Raw genomic sequence first — 26487 nt, forward strand, 5'->3', positions numbered from 1 at the left:
TTATAAAAAAGGAGATGTGGTATGATTGCCAATGAGACAACTCTCCACAAGAGATCAAATGCTCAGAAATTTACAATTTAAGGTCACTGTAACACCTTCAACAAGGAGCAAAGCCAATACCATTTAGTCAGCTATAAAAGGCCCAGAAATGTTAGTATAAAGGGCATTATGCCATAGATTAGAACTAAAATACTTTCTGTTGCAATTAGTTTGAGGTTAAATCTTAGTTTGACTGGACAAAAAGGACAGAGATATTAAAAGCACTCTATACATTTCAAATGGATGATGTCTTTTATCACATGTTAGTATGACCTTTGAAAACATTTATCCTAAATTAATTTTTCACTCTGGTTTATATCTCACCTGCGACGAGTCTCAGTATATGCAATAATTAGGTTTAACTATCCTGTGGCAATTGTGATGTAAACTATTTGTATACGTCTTTATATTTCAGAAAATAGAAGACCTGGAATTTCATACATTGTATGCATTTACATTATGTTACAAAAATACAAAGTCTGTCATATGTCCATTGTCCTTGACTTCATTTTCATGATTCAGCTTAAGTTCTAGCTATAATGACATGAATGATTTAATTACAAACAAGAATGTGTCCCATCTGCATTATCATTTTCTATGTTCAGTGGACTGAAAATGGAGTAAAAACTCTAATTTGGCATTTAAATTAGAAAAATCATATCAAAAGGAACATTGGATGGAGAGTTGTCTCATTGGCACTCACAACACATCTTCCTATATCTAAGTTTCAGGTTGATTGGACTTCAACTTCATCAAAAACTACCTCGACCAAAAACTTTAACCAGAAGCAGGACCAATAATCAAGCGGATGGACGCACAAGACCAGAAAATATGCCCATAAATGGGGCATTAAAATAGCAACACAATATTGAAGAGCAAAAGGATTTAATATGAACATAAAATATGTAAAAATATCACATATAGAAAATACAAGGATTTAAAATAAATCATTGGATGTGCATAAACAAAACCAATAATAACAATAAACAAATCAATAATAAAATGCCCATAATATAAAATATATAAAAATATCGCACATTGTAAATACTAGACTACAAAATAAATCATTACTTGTACATCAATAAAATTAAAATAGTAATAGATAAACCAATAATAAAATATCCATAATATAAAACATGAAAAATATCACACATTGAAAATTCTAGGATAAAAATAAATCATTCAATAAACATCAATACAACAAATAATAAATAAATCAATAATAAAATATCAATAATACAACTACAACAGAATATATAAATAATTTATAAATCATATATAGAAACTTCTGCAACATTCTGCATAATTAAAAAAAACAATATTACAGTATTTAATTTCACTAAAAGTTCCATGTTGGATAACAGAGCCATTAGGTCGAAAGTGGTAATTCATAATGTACTGACTAGAATTTACAGTTTTCTAAAAATTATCCAATTTATTCTTTGTAATAAACTCTGTTTCAGGTTTTTCCACTTCTGATTCTTTTAGGTCTGTTTCCACCATCTTTTATCTTAATTAATGGCATGCCAAGTTTGAGTCTGAGTGAGTTAGGTATATAAGGGTTTGAGTTACAGTGGCTGTGTCTGTTGGGTATATCTGATTCTCTGTACACATGTAATGTCACTTGGGATCTCAGGGTAATTTCTATTTCAGTCCAAGCCTGAAAAATATGTTTCATTCTGTAAGGTCATAAGAGACTCATGGTTGACTAAAAACTTTAAAATATGAATAAAAGAAGATAAGATAGTAAGCATCCATGGAGAAGCAACTTATGACAACAATAACCAAAATCATGTAAGAATATAACCGAAATCTATTTCTCTACAAAGACAGCTGTTTTACAAATACTTTGAACTAATGAACAACAACTTTATAAAGCAAAGATTATACAAATTATCAACTGATTAAACTATATCATATTTGAACTCTGTGTGCTCAGTCATTCAAAACTGACAATGCAGTACTGTAAATTCAGAAATGATTGCGAGGTTTTTATAAATGCAAATAATGCGACTGAGTGAGTATCCCAATAATAAGAACTCATATTCTTATATCGAATACATATATCTGTACGCAAATTTTCCTGACATTGCACAGTTAATCTCACATTTTTCCATTTTTCAAAAATTGCAATAAAAATGCGCGCAATAATTTGTGAACTTACAGTATTAACCTGATTAGTATGAAGAAGTGTAACAGATTGTCATGTAGAATGTATCTGATTTAGAACAGTATGTGGAGAACCAGATAACATTTACCTACTAATGGTGTGATCTGCTGTGTGAACCAGATAACATTTACCTACTTATGGTGTGATCTGCTGTGTGATCCAGATAACATTTACCTACTTATGGTGTGATCTGCTGTGTGACCCAGATAACATTTACCTACTTATGGTGTGATCTGCTGTGTGATACAGATAACATTTACCTACTTATGGTGTGATCTACTGTGTGATCCGTGGCATCAAGATATATTTGATAGCTGTTTGTTTTATACTGAAGTTTTCAATTACAGTTTATAGTTTGTATGTCTACAATATTTTAAGTTCATTCTTTAATATAGGTAAAGCAGAACAAAATAATATTCACCTCTTCTCCAAGAACTTTAGAGAATTTCTTTGCAGTCTTTCCTTCAGGTATATAAACATTGCCTTTAGCTAGGACATCATGATCCTCGTATTTGCCAAGGAAGATTATTTTGACTTTCTCAGCCAGAAGTGGTATGGTCTGAGCTTCTTCATCTGTCATGGCTGCCAACAACCAGCTGACACCTTCACTTCTATCTTCATATGTGTTCAGTAAATAACCTTCAAATGAAGCACAAATATACACATCATTATGGGCTGATGTTTGTGTGTGTGTTGTGTTAAAATTTGTTGAAACTGACATAATCAAGATTTTTTTTTTAAACAGACTTTTTCTAAGCTCTATACTAAAACCAATTTGATTTTTTATTTCTAAAAATGTCAGTTTTGGGAAATTTTCAAAGAAACTACGTATTATGACCTTATTTTTCTTCTCTTTAATAAGTATGGAAACCGTTGTTATATTTGATACTTTTTCAAAATTTTTATGTTTTACAAACTAACATTTTTTTTTCTAAATCAGTACATTTGTATAATGAAAATGAAACAAAAAAACTGGATGGACTCACATTAAGTATTCTAGATTTAAATACAAGGTAAATTATATTACCTAGAAAAGCCCAGATTGAATCAGTCATCAACATACAATGGTTGGCTCTCTTCCATATCATTTCTGCCATGAAATCCTTAATGGCATTTGTTTTCATACTTTGGAGATGACTTCTCAGATTAACGACTTCTTCATTTAGAACTATACCATCTGTAATACACATAATGACTACCATGTATGTTTGTCATAAATATCTAAAAATGTTTTCATGAGACTCAGATGCCACAACACAGCAAAGTCTGCAATTTTTCAATTTACCAAAGGACATAACTCCAGAACAAAAGTGACATCATCAAAAATTAAAATTGATCCACGTTTGATGATAATAAGCATTGTGTATAAGTTAAATACAATTCAATTGAGGCAAAATATAGTTAGAATGTGGAAACAGCAAAGAAGTAGGTCCAGTAAGGACTCATTTTGGCCTCAAATTTCAGTTTCATCTGACGAAAGATTTTGACCACTTTTTAAAACACTTAAGTGTCTATTTCACTTGATTCAATTAGTTTATGTGAAAGATTTTAACTGAATTAGTCATTAAAAACGATCCGATTCAAGCTCAAATATGAAAAATCTCTCAAATATGCCAAAAAACGTCACTTTTCAGTTGGTTTTGGTCAAAAATGAAAGTGGCCGCATCCGTGTTCATCCACAAACTTTATATATGTTATGTATTATCATAAAATACACCTTATATTTCAATATTAAGGATGAATACGAATGCGGCCACTTTCGTTTTACACGGAAACCGTCTAAAATTTAACTAAAATGATAGAATATTGAAGATTTCAGTAATTTAGCATGACTTAATGGTGCTACAACCCGATATATGTGCATTGTATTGTCAAAAACAGCCCATATATTTGTTGCAGAAGCATTCAACTGTCCAATAAATAACTGAAAGTTTACATTTTAACAATTTTGTAAAACTGTTATATTTTGGGGCCAAAAAGGGGTCTTACCGGACCTACTCCTTTGCTAATTTTTCCATTTATAAAGGGACATAACTCAAAAACAGTGAAAGTGACACCACCTTAGTTCAATCTAGATTTGTGTTTGGTGGTTATAAGCATTGTGTATAAGTTTCAAACATCTGGTTGAAGCAAATTTAGAGAAGAGAAACTACCCTTTTGGAACATATGGACAGACGAGCAGATAAGGGTAAAATGTAAAGCTCACCCCTAGCCCTCAACCTATTGCCATGGTAGAGCATTTACATATTGAAAAATATTTCTGATTCCAATAAATGTAATAACTTTTTCAAATATTTTGAGTTTGTTTAAACTTGCAACTTGTAACAAGAAACAATTTTATTACTGCTGCAACAGGGTGTGAGGAACAAAGAAATGCCTCTAGGATAAAAAAAAAAAAAAAGTCTGTTTGTTTTTGATAGTGCTCTCACTATAAAGTTCTCTACAGATTTATATGAAAATTATATGAAAGGTTCATTTTAGCAATGAGAACCTGCAGCGGGAAAATAGCAAAATTGCAGATAATTTACAAACAAATAAACTATTATTCATCAGTGAATAACCTATTCAGCATACAAAATGGCAATATTAAATGACAACATTAATACAAAATTAAACACTACATGAAATTGATAGACACAAAATAGTAGACAATCTGTTACAATAGTGTTTTCAATTGTTTAAAAGACTTAGTTTCATATAAGTAATCAATTGTTGCACATCAAAAGTGATGAATATTCAAAATTGTCAACACTAAAAAAGTTATTTCATTTTGGGATGCATTCGTATTAAAAGATTAGTAAATACCTGCGACACTCAGATCAATAAAGTCTCCATTTTGAATGGCTGTTCTAGCTTTACTGTTGCTATGGTACTGTAGGATCTGACAGACTAAGATTCTTGACATTTCAATAATGTCAACATCCCTATCCAGGAGGTCAAGGACAGATGTTATATTTATGTTCCTATTTTTCTTTTTGATTATTTCAGATGATCTGACATAGTCTAAATCATCAGCATCATCAAGTAACCGATACTCAAAATAATCATCATCCTCATCACCAGCATCACTATCATAAGAGTTATCTTTTCCTGTCCGTACACTGTCTGTAGTATTTGTCTGTACGTTTTCCTCAATGTCTGTACCAGCAGCTACTGAAGGGACTGAATCATGAGAACTTTCATTTACCAAGACAACATCTTCAAGGGTGTCCTCTGAAATGAAAACAAAAGTATATATTTCACTAGAAATTTTACTTATAAATAATCCTGTTGGTTTACATTAAAATGTGTTTTAATCAGGCACAGATAAGAGATGAAAGAGCATTTCTTACATGAGACAAAGAAGGTATTTTATCCTAAATGATGCTTATTTTTCTGGAAATAAGTTTTTGTTACTTTTTTATTGAATAAGTTTTTGTTACTTTTTTATTGATGAAGCTGTTACATCTAATTTCATCTTCTACACAGCATGGTTGTTTTTTTTACTTTAACACAATACTCTAACACAATATACTTTATGATCTAAATAAATTCTTCTTTGATATGCAACAAAAGTTCAGGAATATCTGCTTCTACAACTTTTCACTACTTTAGACAGGATTGAAACAATGTAAATTTTCAATTGACATAATCTCTAAAATGGATACCTTCAGTATAAGAGGTTGTTATGAAAAAACATAAAATGAAGAGACCTTGATTACAAATGTAACAACAATACTTAATTGATTGCTGCAGTAATTCAATAAGATGTTAATTTTTCAGTTCCTAGGATGTTTATTATCACTACTCTATTTGTTCCTAAATAGGATTTTCCATATTGTATTCATTCAGTCTGAAGACATTGCCCTAGTCACGGAAACATTTTGTCAATGCATTACTATAGCAATTCTTAAATCATTGTTGTTTTAAGATCCTTTTTATCTTTTTACCTTGTGGTGTTTTATAGGACATATAATTGTTAACTTTTGCATTGGAGTTTTTATCTTGTTTTAAGTGTGATATATTCATAGACAACAAAACTTAACATATACACATGTATATTAGTCCCATACCTTCAATACATTTGTACATTTTTGACACAGACTGCTTAGCACCTTCTAACCAAGAAACAGGAGGTAGTCCCCCATTCTGGTCCATCTCAGTGATGTCCCTGTCCCCAAGCCAGTAACTTACAAAACCCATACATCCTGGAATGCAATATAATCTGGGGTATGCTGCATTACTCAACTTTCCATATACCTAAAATAAAAACTTTATATTTATAATAGATGATTTATTGGGCAGTCAAATAAAGCGTTTTTATGTTAAATACTTCGGGAGCAATTTATTTTCACAACAATTGCAAGTAGAATAGTTACATAAAAATAGATAGACACTCATATTATAAATTTCCATATTCTCTCATATAAATATATAAATACATTAATAAATTAGAACATCACAAATATAAATCTCTGTTGAGTTGAAATAACTAGAGGCTGTAAAGAGCCTGAGTCGCTCATCTTGGTCTATGTGCATATTAAATAAAGGACACAGATAGATTCATGACAAAATTGTGTTTTGGTGATGGTAATGTGTTTGCAGATCTTACTTTTACTGAATATTCTTGCTACTTACAATTTTCTCTATCTATATAGACTTGGCCTTCTAGATACAGAGGAAAATGTTTTGTAAAAATTTACAAAAATTTACAAAATTAATGAAAATTGTTAAAAATTGACTATATAGGGCAATTACTCCTTAAGGGGTCAACTGACCATTTTGGTCATGCAGACTTATTTGTAGGTCTTACTTTGCCGAACATTATTGCTGCTTACAGTTGATCTCTATCTATAATAATATTCAAGATAATAACCAAAAACGGCAAACTTTCCTTAAAATTACCAATTCAGGGGCAGCAACCCAACAACTGGTTGTCCAATTCATCTGAAAATTTCAGGGCAGATAGAGCTTGACCTGATAAACAAATTAAACATGTCAGATTTGCTCTAAATGCTTTGGTTTCAGAGTTATAAGCCAAAGTCAATGATGATTGTGGCTAAGTTTGGTTAAATTTGGCCCAGTAGTTTCAGAGGAGAAGATTTTTGCAAAAGTTAACGACAACGGACCATATCAGACGCTGGAGGTGGACGATAGACGATGGACACAAAATGATTAGAAAAGTTCACTCGGCCCTTTGGCCCATTCTTAATTAGTTGCATTTCCTAATATATTTGGACTCCTGTCAGAGCAGGGATATTATCTATAAAATTCAATTTCATTCATTCAAAACATAAAAGTAGGAGACTTCAAATAGATAAAATATCATGTTTGCTTTTATTGTCAAGACACAAAAATACTATAATTATTCATTTTTAATTAATTTTACACTTATGTAAAAATAAGAAGTAACAAAAGACTGTCAAACCAGATTTTTTACAATTATTTGTGTCCTAGCATTTTTTCGATATCAAAGGGACCATAACTCCTGAACAGGAAACAGTGACAATCATCAACATTGAACTTGACCTCCATTTTGTCACCAGTAATAACATACATAAAGGAGTAGGTTCCGGTCAGGGTCGATTTTGGCCTCAAATTTCATGTTCATCTAAAGGAAGTTTTTGGCCGCTTTTTAAACACTTAAGTGTCTATTTCAATTGATTCGATTAGTTTATGTGAAAGATTTCAACTGATTTAGTCATTAAAAACGCTCTGATTCAAGCTTAAGGTGGTACCTAACACTACAGGGAGATAACTCTGTAAAATCTGCTAAACGTTTTAATTACGTTGTGTTGTTGAGGGAATATTAAGCTTCTCAGTGATCAAAATTAGTGTTTGTCAAATTGCTATGTAACCAGTGTAATTATTCTGACAAAACCGTTGGTTCAATTTTTTTCATATTTTGATATTTTTGTTAAAGGGTCAAAGTAAATACTTTGGTAAAATTTTATGAAAATTAAACAAGCCAAATTAATTTTAGTGAAAAGTGTTGGGTACCACCTTAAATATGAAAAATCTATCAAATATGCCAGTAACGTAATTTTTCAGATGGTTTTTGTCAAAAATGAAAGTGGCTGCATCCGTGTTCATCCCCAATCTCTATATATGTTTTGTATTATCATCAAATACAACTTACATTTCAATATAATTAATGAACACGGTCTAAAAATTAATAAAAATGCTAAAATTTTGAAGATTTCAGTAATTAAGCATGACTTAATGATACTAGAACGCAATATTTTTGCATTGTATTGTCAAAAACAGCTCATATTTATGTAGCAGAAGCATTTTACTTTGCAAAATATAGCTTTAATATTACATTTTCACAATTTCCTAAAACTGCTATATTTTGGGGCCAAAAAGTGGTCTTACTGAACCTACTCCTTTGAAAAGCTTTAGCTCAACAGTCCACGAGTTAAAGCACAGACAAGACTAGAAACAACACTTTTCAATCTTTACCCATACCTGCCAACTGTCAATAAAGAGGTCATGAGTTACAGAATGAACATGAATTGAAACACCAAATGCTTGCTAACATGATGACCGCCCGCTATTCATCCCCAAATCAATGACCCATCACCTTCAGAAATCAAGTTAAAAGTCACTAAAATGAATGGAGAATGAAGATTTTGTAACATTACCTGTACTAGAAGTCTCAGTATGGATACTGTAATATTATCATCAGATTCATCTTTTTCTTCATCTAAATTAATGGAGTCTGTTTGTTCTGCTGCTAGTTTTTGTCCTTCTTTCATCCATTCATTAACTAATTTAGTTGCTTGGCTCACTTTTTCTGCCTGGTTCTTATTCTTAATATAAATAATGAAACCAGTTACTTGACTTTTGTCTAAAGTTTCTTATAAATATTTTGTCTCAAAATTCTTACTAAGATATTATCAACTGTATTTTCATACTTAACAAAGAGAAATATGGTACATTTGCCTTGGCTAATGAATGAAATAAAATAATGAGGAGTAAAACTCTGTATTTAGAAATAAAGTCTTTTAAAATGCCAAAGCTGATGTTAGAGAAGCTAACAAATTATATTTTTCTTGAGAATAAAGACATTAAATAAACCAAACAGTGGTTTGTGCAAGAGAAGGGTTGGGTCCCCTCAATATGTTGACACCACCACGTTTTAGGTCTGTTCTATGTCAGGAACCTGTAGTGTAAGAGAAGGGTTGGGTCCCCTCAATATGTTGACCCCACCACGTTTTATATCTATTTCAAGTCAGGAACCTGTTATCCAAATGTTGTGGCTTGTTGCTGTTTATCATTTTTTTTTTTTATTTCATTGTTTTGTACATAATTCTGCTTGTTAGTTTCTAGTTTGAATAGTTCACATTTGTTATTTTAGCCCCTTTTATATGTTGCATGGGTTTGGCTTTTGCTTATTGCTGAAGGCACTTTGATGACCTATAGTTGCTTGCTTCTACATCATTTGGTCTCTGGTATAGAATGTATTCAATGGCAATGAAACCACATCTTCTTATTTCCATACATAATTGGATATCAACAAGATTCACTGACCTATGGTTATCAGTAATGAATATACAAGATAAAAATAATACACCATACCCGAATTAAACCACATTTGGACTGGGCCCATATATCCATTGCCTTATCACATTTCACTGAATGTATTGGAGCAGGTGCTTGTAAAGGAAGGCCACTCTTTGTGTCAAATTCAGCAGGAACTATTTCTTCCTTCTGGTCAAATCCTTTTTTAAAGATTTTTTTGAAAGTTGATTCTGGGTCATCACAGCATGTTTTGTCATCTGAAAATCCTAGAAAAACAGATTATAATTTAATCAGAAAAATAAGGCATATCAAATACACAAGTTATCTAATCAGGAAAAACACTAGAAATATCAAATACACAAGTTATCTAATCAGGAAAAACACTAGAAATATCAAATACACAAGTTATCTAATCAGGAAAAACACTAAAAATATCAAATACACAAGTTATCTAATCAGGAAAAACACTAAAAATATCAAATACACAAGTTATCTAATCAGGAAAAACACTAGAAATATCAAATACATAAGTTATCTAATCAGGAAAAACACTAGAAATATCAAATACACAAGTTATCTAATCAGGAAAAACACTAAAAATATCAAATACACAAGTTATCTAATCAGGAAAAACACTAGAAATATCAAATACATAAGTTATCTAATCAGGAAAAACACTAGAAATATCAAATACACAAGTTATCTAATCAGGAAAAACACTAGAAATATCAAATACACAAGTTATCTAATCAGGAAAAACACTAGAAATATCAAATACACAAGTTATCTAATCAGGAAAAACACTAGAAATATCAAATACATAAGTTATCTAATCAGGAAAAACACTAGAAATATCAAATACACAAGTTATCTAATCAGGAAAAACACTAGAAATATCAAATACACAAGTTATCTAATCAGGAAAAACACTAAAAATGTCAAATACATAAGTTATCTAATCAGGAAAAACACTAGAAATATCAAATACATAAGTTATCTAATCAGGAAAAACACTAGAAATATCAAATACACAAGTTGTTTCATCAGAAAATCCTATTTATTCACAGGTTAATCAGAAATTTCTTGAACTTCATTAGTTATTTAGTCAGAACCTCACAGAACACATAGGTTATTTAAATCTTTATTTTGTCATTATTATCACTGATCTGTGAATGAGTTTTAGTTGATACTCTTCTTTTCTTTGTCCCCAATATATATAGAGTAAAGATCTATTAAATCTATGTAAATAATGTATACCATAATAAAATCATTTTTCTCTGATTTATCACAAATGTCAACAATCCTTTCTAAAAGTTAACTGACTCTTACAATGGGAGGCTAGCTAGTATTTCAAAGTTGCTTTTAATCTTAAACTAGTTCTTATACAATCTTCATAAAGGCGTGAAATCACAAGTAAAATTTGTTTGATTGCATTATTGATAATATCTTGTTTTCTGTTTTAAATTGATGTACTGTTGATTTATCATATTTTGTAAGATTCCAATTTCTATGCATTTAGTTGGTAGATGTGCACCCATAACATTAACTATACCAAATCTACTTCACCAGATAAATGTTTAACAAAGTAAAGCTTTTTTAAGGCTGGTAAACAAAACCAAAAATTAAATGTTCATGAAGATGCAATTTGTTCTCAATCTACAACATATCATACCCACAAAAATAAATGAATCTATACTATTTGTTGAGACTTTCTTTGGTATTTCCAGTATAACTAGGAATTATTCATTAAGGTTTCAAATATCTATTTACCATTAACCAATGAATCAATACAACCATAAACAACATTAGATTTGGAGTCCTTGAACAAGTTGGCTCCAGCTCTTCTTAATAATTCTGTTGTAAATGCTAACCAAAATCTATCCATATTATACTGCACAGGCTTTCCTAAAACACAAAAAAAATATATTGAAGGATATTTCTTTGCCTTCTTCAAGTCTACAAGCAATTATTTATTTGTTTACGGGGAGTAGAGGGGTATCATCCTAAATTCCTGGAGATAATAAACAGTAAATTGTGACTTCCCACAATAATAGTTGCCTCCTTAATTTTCAAGGTCAATACTAAGACTTTTGAAAGGTTATATTTGCAGCAACCAACACCTAGTTTGACCGTCAGACAAAGGTAAATACAATGCCATGATTAATTACATCCCTGTTACCCTCTCTGATTTTCTTTATTTAGTAAACTGTGAATTGTACCATTATTTGGCATATGATTTACCTTGTTTACATCATAGTGATCATGTATTCTATAACATTAAAGTATCAAATTGATATGACAACAACTTCAAGGTTAACTACCTCAAAAAATAAATTTACCTAAAAATGAACTAATTTCCAACAGTAATCAGGGTTAAAAATCTAATATGACTTCTAGTTCAAAATGTATGTTATAATGAAATTGTGAAGCGGTATGTAGTTTTAATTCTTTAACCTCATATGAAATTGGATGTAGAGGCGCATAATTAACATTACAAAAATACTGTAAAATCAATTTTTAGATTGTAATAACCTACCATCCATCTGTAGAATGACCTTGAGTCTATCTTTAGGTAGAGATAATAGATAACCAATCAAAGTCAGTAGATTTGGTATTACATCTTTAGTTCTCCCTGCAGGTGACGCTATAAAGTTAGTCAACACAGTGCTCACTTGTTCAACCAAATCAAAGTCCACCAGGCATGCTGAAAGTCACAATAACAAGTAAATAAATCAGTGCAAAAATCTTATCCAAATCACACTTCTATTTTGTCAATTCCGTGAATAAAAGAGCATATTTCTAACTTTTATCATAAGTTGTGGTTACTTTTGATACTTGAAGACATAATATAACAATCTATCTTGTTCAGACCTCTGAATATTCACTTTTTCTCAGACTCATTAGTAAAGCATGAGACTTGGTCATCTATACCTACCTCGACATGTCCTTTGGAAGACAAGGATCATCTTAAGTTGATGTTCCTGTACATCTGACAGTTGACTGACCATGCTACCAAGTGTCATAAACATCACATCGATCTGTTTGTAATCATATCCTAAAGGATCCAATGCACATAGAAAACCAAGTACTGGTTTTAACAGTATCTGAAATGTAATAATAGTACTGATATCTTATAACAAGGTCCATGTTTATTACAGTGACAAAAGTGTCAATGTTTTTTTCCAATGGTAGTGTAGTCTATAAAAAATTCTTATCAAGCTTTTCAAATTTCATTTTAATTGAACAGTGTATGGTTAAATGGAACAAGATTCAACTGAGTAATAGAATTCACATAGAGAAAATAGCGAAATACATTTAGTTAAGTTAAAAAAAAATTACAACTGATATTTTCATTTTCTTAAGAAGTGTGAAACTTAATTTTTTCCAGAAGCTTCATTCCTAAAATAAAATGATTTGCTGAGTGCAGCCTGATATGATCACAGCCGTTGTTTATGGCCCCTTGTTTGCCCCTTATTCCTGCATGTTTGAACAAATACCTTCAAACTCAATCCCAGCCTTTTTGATATAAAACCTTATGGTACAATGTCAGAGAGATCAATACAATAACTAAAAAGTTATTATCCAGAAACTACAAAAATGCTTGTTTTTGGACCCTTTTAGGAACCTTATTCCTAAATTGTTGGTACCATAACCCCCAAAATCAATCCCAACTTTCCGTTTGAGGTATTGAACCTTCTTTTAAAATTTCATAGCGATCCATAGTTATTGTCTGGAAACCAAATATGTCTTGTAATCTTACCGACTGAACTTTTGAATGTGCCAATGAATATGCTGGTATACCTGACTAATGAAAACACAGAAGATTAGTGTTCTATATTGTTATTTTAAATTGTGGATTTCTTGAGAAGTAAATAAATCCCTACACTAAATCATTTTTGACCTCATAGTAGTGTGGAATAAAGTTGATGTGAAATTCAGTGCAGATATAATGACAGATATATAATAAGATTGATACCTTAACTTTCTTCCAATGTGTTTGATTTACAAACAAAGGTAGCCAAGCATTGATTGGCTCTCTACCAAGTCCTACTGTTGTCACTCCTAGGTCAAAGTTGAAACCTCCATGGGCTTGTAACGGTCCCTCTACTTTTAATTTAAATTCCAGAGCATCCATCATTGCAGTCTTACTAACAACTGTACCACTGATATTGTGTATCCAAATCTATATAAAAAATTATAGGATGTCATTCAAAAACAATTTAAAGATAAAGTAATGTCCCTTATTAAATACTATCCTTAAAAATAATTTCTTAAGAAATATGTCTGAAAAACAGTTCAAGTCAATATATGACGACAAAAAAATCATTATTTCCAATAAATAATTAAAAATCTATTCATATTTTTTGGCATAATTAATGACAATTAAACAAAATAAACTGGAGACACAATGATATGTCTCACCATTACCAAATTGTATAGTATAATGTAAATATTTAATACAAATGGCAATATTTCAACTTGTAAACTACTTAAATCAAGCGAATACTAACAATGACCACTGCCCTTTCCTCGATCTAAAGCTAATACTAACAATGACCACTGCCCTTTCCTCAATCTAAAGCTAATACTAACAATGACCACTGCCCTTTCCTCGATCTAAAGCTAATACTAACAATGACCACTGCCCGTTCCTCAATCTAAAGCCAATACTAACAATGACCACTGCCTTTTCCTCGATCTAAAGCTAATACTAACAATGACCACTGCCCTTTCCTCGATCTAAAGCTAATACTAGCAATGACCACTGCCCTTTCCTTGATCTTGATATCTACGGTATATCATTACAAGAAGCTTAATACAAAAATTTATGATAAAAGGGATAAGTTTTCATTTCTTACCGTTAATTATCCATTTTTAAATGGTGACGTTCCATTGTCACAATCTTATGGTGTTTGTATATCTCAACTTGTACGATTCGCTCTTGTATGTAACAACGTATTAGATTTTAGCAAGAGAAATTTATGTATTACTGAAAAATTATTACACCAGGGTTTTCGATATCACAAACTAGTCAAAACATTTACTAAATTTTATCATAGGTATAAGGAAATAATTCGTAAACATAACTCAAAATGCAGACATCTTATACATGTACATTCAGGTATTTCACATCCAATCTTTTATGGTAATATTCTTTACAAAGCACAAAAATGTCAGTACTCACCTAATAAGCTTACAAAACCTTCAAACAGACTTATTAAGAAGGGATATAGTTACTATACTGTTGTCAGGTCATTAAAGATTGCATATTTTGGCTTTAATATTGATTCACTTATAGTGTCTTTGCATCAGAACTAAACACATTTATTTAAAAAACAGTTGTTGGCATGACAAGTTTTATGTTCTTCTCATATATTTAATGATAGTATGATACTAAACCCCTAATGGGAGGGATTGTGCCTGATATTCATATGATGAAAACATAACCTTCCAATCAGTTTAATTGAGGTCTTGAGCTGGCATGTCAGTTAACTGCTAGTAGTATGTTGTTATTTATGTATTATCGTCATTTTATTTATTTTATTTTGTTACATCTTCTGACGTCAGACTTGGCCTTCTCTTGAACTGATTTTTAATGTGCGTATTGTTATGCGTTTACTTTTCTAGATTGCTAGAGGTATAGGGGAAGGGTTGAGATCTCATAAACATGTTTAACCCGCTGCAATTTTGCACCTGTCCCAAGTCAGGAGCCTCTGGCCTTTGTTAGTCTTGTATGATTTTAATTTTAGTTTCTTGTGTATAATTCAGAGTTTAGTATGACGTCCATTATCACTGTACTAGTATAAATTTTTTAAGGGGCCAGCTGAAGGACGCCTCCAGGTGCGGGAGTTTCTCGCTACATTGAAGACCCATTGGTGGCCTTTGGTTGTTGTCTGCTCTATGGTCCAGTTGTTGTCACTTTGACACATTCTCTATTTCCTTTCTCAATTTTACTGTTGATTCATTTATTTTTCATGGGTACCAATTTTTGTGAATGGAGGAAAACTTACATGTTCATGGATATTTAATTTCATGGTTTTACATAAGTCTGCTGTGAGCCTAAAGAAATTTTGTTTTTTGTTGAACATTAAATTACGTGGTTTACCTGTACCCTCGATCAACGAAATTTGGTATCCAACGAATAATAATGAATCCACAGTATGCAGAACATTCTTTTTTAGAACCTCTTTAACAAGGTCACCTCTCTTGAGCAATCACTATAAATACTTCTAATAATATACTACTTAATACAAGTTTGACTGTAAATACAAACTTACTAGTGAAGGTTCATCTAAGATGAATTCAGTTCTTTTAACAGTCAAACCAAGCCTATCAAATCATCTGTGTTATATACATATTATACTCACTAGTGAAGGTTCATCTAAGATGACTTCAGTTCTTTTGACAGTCAAACCAAAGCCTATTAAATCATCTGTTATATACATATTATACTCACTAGTGAAGGTTCATCTAAGATGACTTCAGTTCTTTTGACAGTCAAACCAAGCCTATCAAATCATCTGTGTTATATACATATTATACTCACTAGTGAAGGTTCATCTAAGATGACTTCAGTTCTTTTGAAAGTCAAACCAAAGCCTATCAAATCATCTGTTATATACATATTATACTCACTAGTGAAGGTTCATCTAAGATGACTTCAGTTCTTTTGACAGTCAAACCAAAGCCTATCAAATCATCTGTTATATACATATTATACTCACTAGTGAAGGTTCATCTAAGATGACTTCAGTTCTTTTGACAGTCAAGCCAAAGCCTATCAAATCATCTGGGTCACTGTCTATTAATACATCCTTTATAGAATTCTGCGACAGTGCACAAAAGAAAAAGTCACATGTTTCCTGGGGGATGTTCTTTACATCTTCTACATCTATCTGTAGTCCTGTTAGCTCTTCCTGTGCTGTTTTGGCAGACGATAAATTCTTAGTGGCTCTACGATCCATTAACCTATGTCTTCTTGACTTTGAAAACTGTTAAAAAAAATATAGATATCCAACTCAAACATGTCTGATTAACATTCTGAAATAATTTTGGGACAATAAAAGAAAAGTATGGTCCTGCCTTTTATTTCTTACAAAAAGGTTAATCTGAAAAAATATCTTGAAGAAAATTTAAATTTCCTTTGTCTTAAAGAGATGAATCAAAGTATCTTTGTCTTAATAAAATTTGTACAAAATATCAGAAAGATCATTCAAGGTAAATGAAGACAATATTTTAGAATCAGTATCTATGAAAACATGGTCTACATACTTGAGCCTGGTACCTCATATCATGTGCTCTAGCCAACATTCCAACTGATGGGGTCTCTTTTCTAGCAAATTCTGCTATTAATGTAAACATTCTGTTTATCTAAAAAATAAAAAGGTGTAATAAACAACTATTGAATTGTAGTAATTGCAATTCTTACGTTGATTCAATTCAATATGTAAGTACTATTTGCATTAATGTAAAGTCCATGTATGTTTGAAATAATGTGTTGATACATTGTATGAATCCAAAACAGTAAATACTACTGGAGTAATTCTATCTGTGTAAAGTAAATTTAAAATATATATTTTATTGATGCAATGGAGGATATCTTCCTGTAATTTAATCTTGTACTATCAAGCCTGAACTTCTACCAGCATGTTTGATATTGTTACATGACAAATATTTTATTAACTATTTTATAAATGTGTTCAGGTTTAGTAGCATTTTAAGAATTCTCCAAATTGTTGATATTTGTATTTAACATGACGGTACCCAAATTGCACCTATTTTGACAGTTTTTAAAACTACGTTTTTTTATGATCCAGACCAAGTTTTCCATTTTGTGTTTATGTTGTAGCCATATCCTTCTTTATTATATAGGTACACCAATTTGATTTTCAATCCACATGGAATCATAGATAAATTGGTGTAAACTAACCTCCAAACCATCAATGATTCTGTCATGAGGAGTACCCAAATTGCATCTATGCTGAAATTTGCATCGTCAAAAGTCGAAAATAACAGAGCATTTATTTAATTTCTGAAATATTTTGAACAATTGGATATTTGTCCATGCTTACTCTTCTCGTTTTAGAAATGGATACTCGTAACATTTTGTATTTACTAATTTTTTAAAAGATGATGTTTTGATGACGTCGCATGGCGACGTTTCCATTCATTTTGCTTTTTCAGTAAACACTTTATCTGTTGATAAATACTGTGAACGTTTTGTAAATATCTAAATATTTTGACTTATGTTGAAAGATGTCCATAGAATCAAATCATAAAAATACAAATGGTTTAGCCACTAGGAAGTCTAATGAGATTTCCACTGCTAATTTTGCTAAATAGGTGCAATTTGGGTACTCTGTGCAATTTGGGTACCGTGACGTTAACAATGTTATGTACCTTTCCCTGAATATCTGACATCATTTTATAAATCTCTTCTCTTAGACTTTTGTTGATATCTTTGCCATACAAAGGTATTCGTGATAACCTTTCTTGTAACTTTGTTAGTCTTTTTTCAATCATAGAAGCATCTGATATAAAAAAAAACAGTGGCATACTGATGATCTCAGATTTTGATAAAAATTTGCATTACAATTCATATTGATGGTCTAAGTAATTATTCAAAATAAAACTTTAATCAGTCTTTCGTTGCTTGGCAAAATGAAGCCATTTAGTTTCCATGGCAACTTGGTTTGATATTTTGGGCAAAATCAGAAAAATCCCCATAGATTGGGGGAAAAAATCATGCTTTAAGTAAAAATGTAATTTATTACATGAAAGATACATATAGGCATAATACATTAGGCATATATCATAGACAGATATTCTCAACAACAAAAAAATTGACTACTAGCCAAGCATTACATAGTTTTGATTCTTAGAATTTATTGACAATTTTGAAATTTTGCAACATATTCATTGGTCTTTTTCTCAAGTTATCTGAAATATCATTTGATATCATGCGTATGTCAACAACTATTGTTACTTTGACATCATAAAACAAAATGCAAATGAGTGGGAAACATAAAAGTATAAGATTTCAGTAAACAGACAAACTTTACCTCCTTCACTGGTTATAATTTCTGATAGTTTTGTAGCTGTTATATCTGTACTTTTAGATACAATCTTTATACTCCACAGACATTTATCTTTAACAGAAGTCAGAATCATCATAGGACTGTTAAACACTTCACAAGGAAATGTCACTTCTTCCAGAATATTATTCTGTCAAATAGGTATAGCAATTAGAAAAGTACAAACAAATATTATTATTCTGATAAATAGATAGGTATAGCAATAAGAAAGGTAAAAACATTTAGTATGGATAGTGCATAAATTACATTCACCTAACTCATTATTTTTAAAAGTAAAAATTTCTAGATGTCAGGAAAAATAATTGAAATGGGCAACTATACCAAGTCCAGTATCTATCTCTTATATTTAACATTTTTATATGATGAAAAACCTTTTAAATGTTGATAACCTAAAATTGGATTTTTTCTGTGATGTACCATTGTACATGCACCTGTATCATAAATTCATATGCGGGGAATGAAGATTAGGATATCAAATGTGTTCAGACATTTACACACTTCAAGTGTAGATAACCACTTGGTCAACATGGAAACTTGAAAGGTACAGATCAATTTTAATGGTAGCTTGTTGACTGTTGGCATAGTAATTGAGAAAAAAAGACCTCTGAGACACTGATGTACATTTATCTGAGTTTTTCAAGGTAAAATTAGAATTTCATGTACAAGTACTTACCACTTTGACATTATGAGTGATGTGAACTTTGACAGTTGGACAAACAGTTGGTGTCTGATTTAGTATCCATGCTGATGCTGTAACAACAAGCTTATCTGAAAGGGAAATACATATTTGTTTTATTTTAAATATATCAACTTTTAAATGTGAGTTTATCTCTTTTAAAAAATGGCAAAACATGTTGTATAAAAATAACCCTTCACCACCCTCATAACCCGACTCTAGTTTAAGGGTTAAATTGAAGGTCAAATAAATAGGGAAACAATGAGTTTAAATTATTGACTTATAACTTCAACAACACATTAGCAATGTTTTTGAGCTTATTTTGATAAATTTGGGCCAAACTGACTGCTTATAACAAAAAATATATAATAATTCAACCATTATAAATACTTGAAACAAAGAATTATAATAAAAAAAATCTTTATCATTTTAACAGAATTTGGACATATAATTTGTTTAAATGGTTAAGAATACCAACCTGATTCTAAATCGTGAGCAACAGGTGCATTGACAACATAAGATTGTACTTTTTTGCCATTATCTTCTATTTTGTTATCTTCATTTATTGAAAGATGAACATCTACATGCTGACCAGACCTGAAACTCAGAAGGATACAATTATTTAAAAAATTCTCAATTGTACAATTATCTACACATTTAGGGTTTTAAAACCTTTTAAAGAATTATCAAACAGGGACATGTTCTGAGAAACAATGAAGTCTGCATCAAAACCCTTACTTGTCACAGACTTTGAGAGTTCATATCATAATAAACAATAGACTATTTTTATAACTTCTTTAGAATCTGGATTATATAATTTTTCGACGGGTTAGTAGGACATTCTGGTCCTCAGTCAAGTTAGAGTGGCTAAAAGAGGTGAAATCAAGATCACGTTAAATGCAATTTCAACAAAAAATTAACTGTTATCCTATAATTCTGTTGTAAATAGAAAACATCAAATAGTTAAAGTCAGAGACAAATTTAAAGGGGGCAGCCCCCCCCCCCACACACACAATTTTGTTGGAAAGTTTGGTTGGTTATGTAAGGATTCAATGAAGCTTGACAAGAGTGCCCTCTTTGGTCGGGTTGTGGTCTCATCGACGCATTCCCCATTTCCATTCTCAATTTTATTGATTTTTACTTCTTGAAGTTGTTCTTACTAGAGACAAAGTGGACTCTATACTTACAAATGCCTGTGGAATACTTTTCTCTCTTTATATGTATGCACAGAAAACTTTATAATAAATTTTTGTTTCATTTATTTTTTACATTTCCAGATTTTTTTATAAAAATTTAGGTGTCGTATGAATTAATTTTACAGGCAAATTACTTAAACCAAGCTGAAAACTAAGCATGAACTGGCCAATGATTTTTATTTTACTAATTATTACTATCTGAAGACATTCCATTTATACATTGAGCATACATTTTTTTTTCTCAATTAAATCACATTGGAAACTAAGAGTTGAAAGTACTGATTAGAATGATTAAAAATTTGACAGTATGTATGGACAAACCTTTTTGAAGACTGAATTTTTTCCTCTAATGTCTTTTTGTCATTTTTGTCTTCGAATTGCTGTCTGATTGACACATTACCTTTTATTCATAATGATGGTAATCATAACATTATAATATAGGCAGTATTTAAAACAAGCCAAACTTAAAACTGCTTTATCATAACATCATAAATTGCAATTCTGAAAATGATATTTACCCTTGCACAATAAAATCAAACAGTTCCTGTAATTTCTTTGTCAATGAATCTGGACCCTCACTCGGCTCACAGTACCTAAACATCCCTGTTCCTTCGCCAGCCTCAGTCAAATCTTTCAAAAACTTAAACTGGTGATCTGTGAATGAACTTAATTAATATAATTAATTATATAATTATAAGAGGGTCTTTGACTAAAAATAGCATTTCCTTTTCACATAAAAGTAACGCTAGTATTATTATACTCAAGTGAAATATCTGAGCTTATACAGCAATTTGATTGGTTGCTGGTACCTTGTGAACAAAAACATAAATCAGAAAGGTATCTAATATTGAAATCAGGTCACTCCAGAATAATATAATTATTATTTGAGTTTCAATGGGGATATGGGTTCATATTTCCTGTGAAAGAATTTCTTTCCCCTGAAGACTAGGAGATATTAAACACTGGTAGGGAATATGAACCCATATTCTCAATAAAGATCCTGAATGACATATAAAATGCCTACTGAAAACTTGAAAATGTTTGTGAGTTTATGATTTCATGATAACTTGATAATAAGAGCCTTAAGTTTTTATATCTATATTCACCAAACATGAACTTTATACTTATCATGAGCAGCATGATATGTGTAACTTAAAAGAGCAGAAAGTTTTACTTTCGAGCATGATTTTAGTACTCAGACTCGAAAATCAACCAATCAAATTGCTGGATTTCATGTTTGGAGCATGATTTTTGTACTCGGAGCACTGAGCAAAGTTTTATGCCTTCAATTTGGTTTCATTTCAAGGTATATGTGTATTATTTTATGAACAATTGCTTACCCTTTTTTTCCTTTTTTCCTTGAACTTATGTTTATTCCAGTTGTATTTCATTAATAATCCTATAATTTGTTTTAAGGAGGCTCGAGGGTATAAAAAATTCAGAAAAAATCAAACATTTGTTTTTCATTACAAATTTTATTTGTTACCTTTTGTAGTTGTTACTTTATCATATGGTACAAAAATCATTCAAAATAATCAATTCGTGTTGGCCCCAGATGACTTTTACCATGTATTCATCATTGAAAAAGTTCCAAATTATCTCCCTTTGGTGGAAAAATGCCATTTTTTTGCTTTAAGGATGTTTGCTCCTCTTCTTTATGAATTTTTGCCAGATTTTCGGGATCCTCTGGTTTTATCCATGTATTAACATTAAAAGATTTTGCCCACTAACCCTTACTTTTCTTTTCATATTTTTATTACATATTATATAAAAAGCCATATTTTAAAATCTTATAAAATCTTTGTTTTTTTTTCATAGTATTCAAAACAAACAGGTGCCAATGTTAAGTGAAAGAAAAATCTAGAGAGAATTATTTCCCGCCCAATTTTCAACGGCTTATATCTCGAAAACAAGCACAAGGACCCTCCATTTTTTTCTGCTTTTTAAGTTTCTTTTTTTATATACTTTCAATTTATAACAGTCTTATAAAAAGCTTGTTATTTTTAAACAGAGTAGCGAACATCCTTAAAATTGAAATATCTTTTTCAACTCATAGGTGACCTATATTTTTTAATATAATTTCCATATAAGCTGTACTTAAACTAAATTATTGTAAAATTTGAGCGATTTCTGTAATAAATTTCTCTTTTTATTTCGATATTAACTTTATTTCTCCTATTACTTCAACAGGAAAAAAACACTTAAAGTTACAAAAATGTATGCTTCTTTCAAAGGCAGATTGTGAGCGCAAATGAACGGTGACCCCACTTTTTTATTTGATTTTTCTATTAACTATAAGATAAAGGTCATTTATAGAAAAATATAGAGAAATCCTATATAAATGATTTAGACCCGCGAACCCCCTTAATTGATATAACAAACCTTTTGAGAAGCCTACAGAATGAACAGTGACAGGAATGCTTAATGAATCTATTCTTGTTTTCCAGCTAACAGTTCTTTTATTGACCATTTCAAAATTGTTAGCTGTATCCTGGCCATCAGTCATAAAAACCACTACTGCTCTGTCATAGGAATGCTCTACAAAATAAGACCATGTGACATCAGTATGCTCCTTTAACCTAGGTTGAAAGATGTGTACAATATCTAATCATAAACATTCAATTTATTTTGTGCCAAATATAACTTTGTGACAGAGAGAAAATTACAGTGCAAGTAATTGTATATAAAATTATTATTACAAGAGCTAATTTCTTTTATTTTAGAAGGGTTTTTGATATTGATCAAGAGCAGGACAAAAATAGTAGCTCTGGAAGGCACGAATCCAGGGGAGGGGTTGGGGTTGGAACCCCCCTTTTTTTGACGATCAATGCATTTTAATGGGGACATGTAGTTTAAACCCCCCTTTGTCCTGGGTTAGGTACCCCCTTTTAAAAATGGCTGGATCTGCTAAATCGGATATTTGATGCAAAGGGATAGAATAGCTGTGTTTGGTTGGGGGTCACCTGAAAAAATTTAAACCAATACAAACCATATTTTGATAGTAGTTCATCAAGCTTGTCAAATACAATGATAAAGTTTGTCATTGATGATGCATTAAGTCCTTCAATTTTTGCCTGATAATTGTCTATATTGAGTTCCAACAAGGACACTACACTGTTGTAGGAAATAACATCTGTCTTAATGTCACGGCAGGGTATAGTCTGAGACAGGAGCTCGTGAAGGGCTGTTTTCACCTGTTAATAAATCAAAATGTAGGAGACAAAATGGAATGTAAATGCATATTTGTCCCAAAAAAATCATTTCAGAACACTGAACTCAGTTTTTTCCTATAAATCATCCATATTGTTTAACCAGATTCTTTACTAAAGTTTATTTTTCATTATAAAAACTAGACAAATGAGATGTCATTTGATCAAGGCAACTAACCACTAGAGAGGACATCACTAACTAATTCACTCAAGGCATTGCTTTTGCAGGAATATGGACAATCAATCAATACATACAATATCTTCTAATAATCATTTTCTATACAACATCTTCTAATAATCATTTTCTATACAACATCTTCTAATAATCATTTTCTATACAACATCTTCTAATAATCATTTTCTATACAACAATTCTTCTGTATACCATTAGCAACAGAAATGTAGAAATTCTTTTAATTTGTAATCATTCAAAACTTCCTTCTACCAAGACATCATATCAAGGAACTGAAATATACCAATTATGTTGAATAACCACCAACAGAAAACCAAATATACCTGCTCTCTTTTTTCCATGGAACTCCCCTATCAATGGCTTTATATACATTGTAGCTATGACCAACAAATCATCTCTAAATATAAATATGATAAATGAACCTGGTCTATTTGACTACAGTCCACAGACCTACATCTTGTACTCTTAATATACCTGTTTTATTGGATTGCCGCCCATAGATCCACTTGTATCAACAGCAACAATTAGATATGTTCTATAGTTTTTGAAACTATTGCTCCAGTCCTTTGGTAAATGTATCTGCAGATTGAGAATCTGTTCCTTACTCACTGAAAAATCAGCATAAAAAATTAAATTCTGTGATTACTATTTGAAGGATAATGATTTCAAAACAAAATGTTATAAATAGTACTTGTAGTTTATCAATCTCTTTTGAGATTCTGAGTCTGGAGCAGTTTTTATTATTTAGCCACCTGAATAAGTATCAACGAGTCAGTAATCTCTAGATAGATTAAAAGTCTAAGGTTTGGACCATCTGGTTTTCGGTGGAGGGTGGTCTCAGATATTTTAGAGAGAAAAAAATGCTGGCCTTGATTTTGCCTTAAAAACATTCTGGCTGCACCTGGATTGGAAACAATAGTCTTGCCCACTTCTTGCTATTAAAATAACCCCAATTATTTGGCATTGCATGTATAGAAAATGGGCACAATTATTTTAACCCTGAAAAGCCCTAGCTATTACTTTTTTTTTCTTGACTATGACATAACCATTGACAATTTTTCTCGATATCAGAGGAAGATGCTTCTGGTGAAGCCTATGGGTTTGACAAAGATTTGTACAGAAGTCATCACTAGAAACTCTTAATTAATGTACAGAAGTCATCACTAGAAACTCTAAATTAATATTTATGTGGATTCCTGTTTTATTGATAGCTGAAGTAAAACATCAAGTATATTAGTATGCATGATCAGAAAAAAGCTGGGTTGTGAATCACAAATTCACAATGCATTCTTCAGATACTAGTTGTGACCTCTATTTCAGTGACTGACTTGGCTAGAAAGAATTTTTCCCTTGTCCATTTTTACTGACAAATCCCACATTTTTTGCAATTTCAAGTGTCCCGTTAGACTTCATTTCCTGTTTTCACGGCACAATATTATTTGACTTTCAAGTGTCACGCTAACAATAAAATCAGCAATCCCACCTCATGCTTAGACCCCAATGAGACCAACTTACACTTTAAACTTTAAGGAAGCCGAAGGAAAGGAAAATTAGTGCATTTTACAATCATTTTCTGTATTTTAACCCAAAAAAGGTCAAAATTTTATTCGCCTGCCTAGGGACATGTACGTTTTTAAAAAATATCTAATATTCTAAGCACACATTTGAAAAGCTGCGGAGCCGTAGCTCATAGGTCCTCATGTTATTTTTTGACTATTTGCGGACAATAGTCAAAAATTAACATAAGGACCTATGATCTACGGTTCCGCAGCTACCATTTGAACAAAAATCCTTGATCTACCACTATAACAAGTCTTTTAACAATGTTTAATGTTGTCAGATGTTTAAAAATAGACATTTATTTCATTTTGCGAAATTTTACCAGTTAAAATCATACCTTCTTTGTGTTCTTCATTTTGAATTGACTGACATTGAATAAAAGACTGAAATGGAGTATACTTTAGTTTCTCGTCAAAACCACTCATGTTATCCATGTTATCGTCCGAGTTTCACCTTCTCCCTCCTCTTCAGCCGAATTTGATATCTTAAATAGTTGTTATTACTGAATATTGCACATGATATTAGGGAGATTATGAACATTGCTTTAGCTTGCATCATCTATTTTGGTTACGATAGGATGTGGTAATCAAAGGGCACTGTTTGGTTAGTGGAGAGAAACGTATAATACTGTGTTCTCTACAGGATACGCTCCACTGTAATTCAATTTTAGATGGGGTTAAATTATTAAAGAATAATGCTCTTAAACAATGAAGATTAGAGATTCACAATAACGGCCCAAAAAAGGAAGTTTAGAGAAAAAAAGAGTTACTTTTTTGAAGATTAGAGAAACTACTGAAAAGCAAATTAAATGTTTACAGAATAACAGACCCCCAATCCAGACCCTCA

General features: G+C 31.2%; 1 protein-coding gene across 1 annotated transcript; it reads right to left on the reverse strand.

Annotated features, from left to right (window-relative positions):
- Window positions 1–1348: 1348 nt before the first annotated feature.
- Window positions 1349–26245, reverse strand: LOC134704811 (uncharacterized). Its single transcript, XM_063563594.1, has 22 exons — window positions 25979–26245; window positions 24556–24689; window positions 23669–23873; window positions 23062–23217; window positions 21198–21333; window positions 19962–20080; window positions 19481–19575; window positions 18775–18937; window positions 18113–18243; window positions 16985–17083; window positions 16438–16704; window positions 13689–13895; window positions 12648–12816; window positions 12249–12416; window positions 11483–11617; window positions 9770–9978; window positions 8833–9000; window positions 6262–6448; window positions 5015–5422; window positions 3237–3386; window positions 2631–2848; window positions 1349–1699 (listed from the first exon to the last, which is right to left on the reverse strand). The coding sequence occupies exons 1-22, from the start codon at window positions 26073–26075 to the stop codon at window positions 1499–1501; spliced, it is 3822 nt and encodes a 1273-aa protein (XP_063419664.1). The 5' UTR covers window positions 26076–26245; the 3' UTR covers window positions 1349–1498.
- Between the last annotated feature and the right edge of the window lie 242 nt (window positions 26246–26487).

This window comes from Mytilus trossulus, chromosome 2 (genome assembly GCF_036588685.1).
Source record: "Mytilus trossulus isolate FHL-02 chromosome 2, PNRI_Mtr1.1.1.hap1, whole genome shotgun sequence".
Classification (NCBI taxonomy): Eukaryota; Metazoa; Mollusca; class Bivalvia; order Mytilida; family Mytilidae; genus Mytilus; species Mytilus trossulus.

Bases quoted from the DNA above. Each gene is read 5' to 3' on its own strand.
- LOC134704811 (XM_063563594.1), bottom strand. From the start codon at position 26,075: ATGGATAACATGAGTGGTTTTGACGAGAAACTAAAGTATACTCCATTT. The intron at 23,874-24,555 runs GTATATTAAGAG...ATTTATTAACAG, and splicing joins GCGGCAATCCAATAAAACAG to GTGAAAACAGCCCTTCACGA. The intron at 18,244-18,774 runs GTAAAGTTTGTC...TTTTTATATCAG, and splicing joins AATTATAACCAGTGAAGGAG to ATGCTTCTATGATTGAAAAA.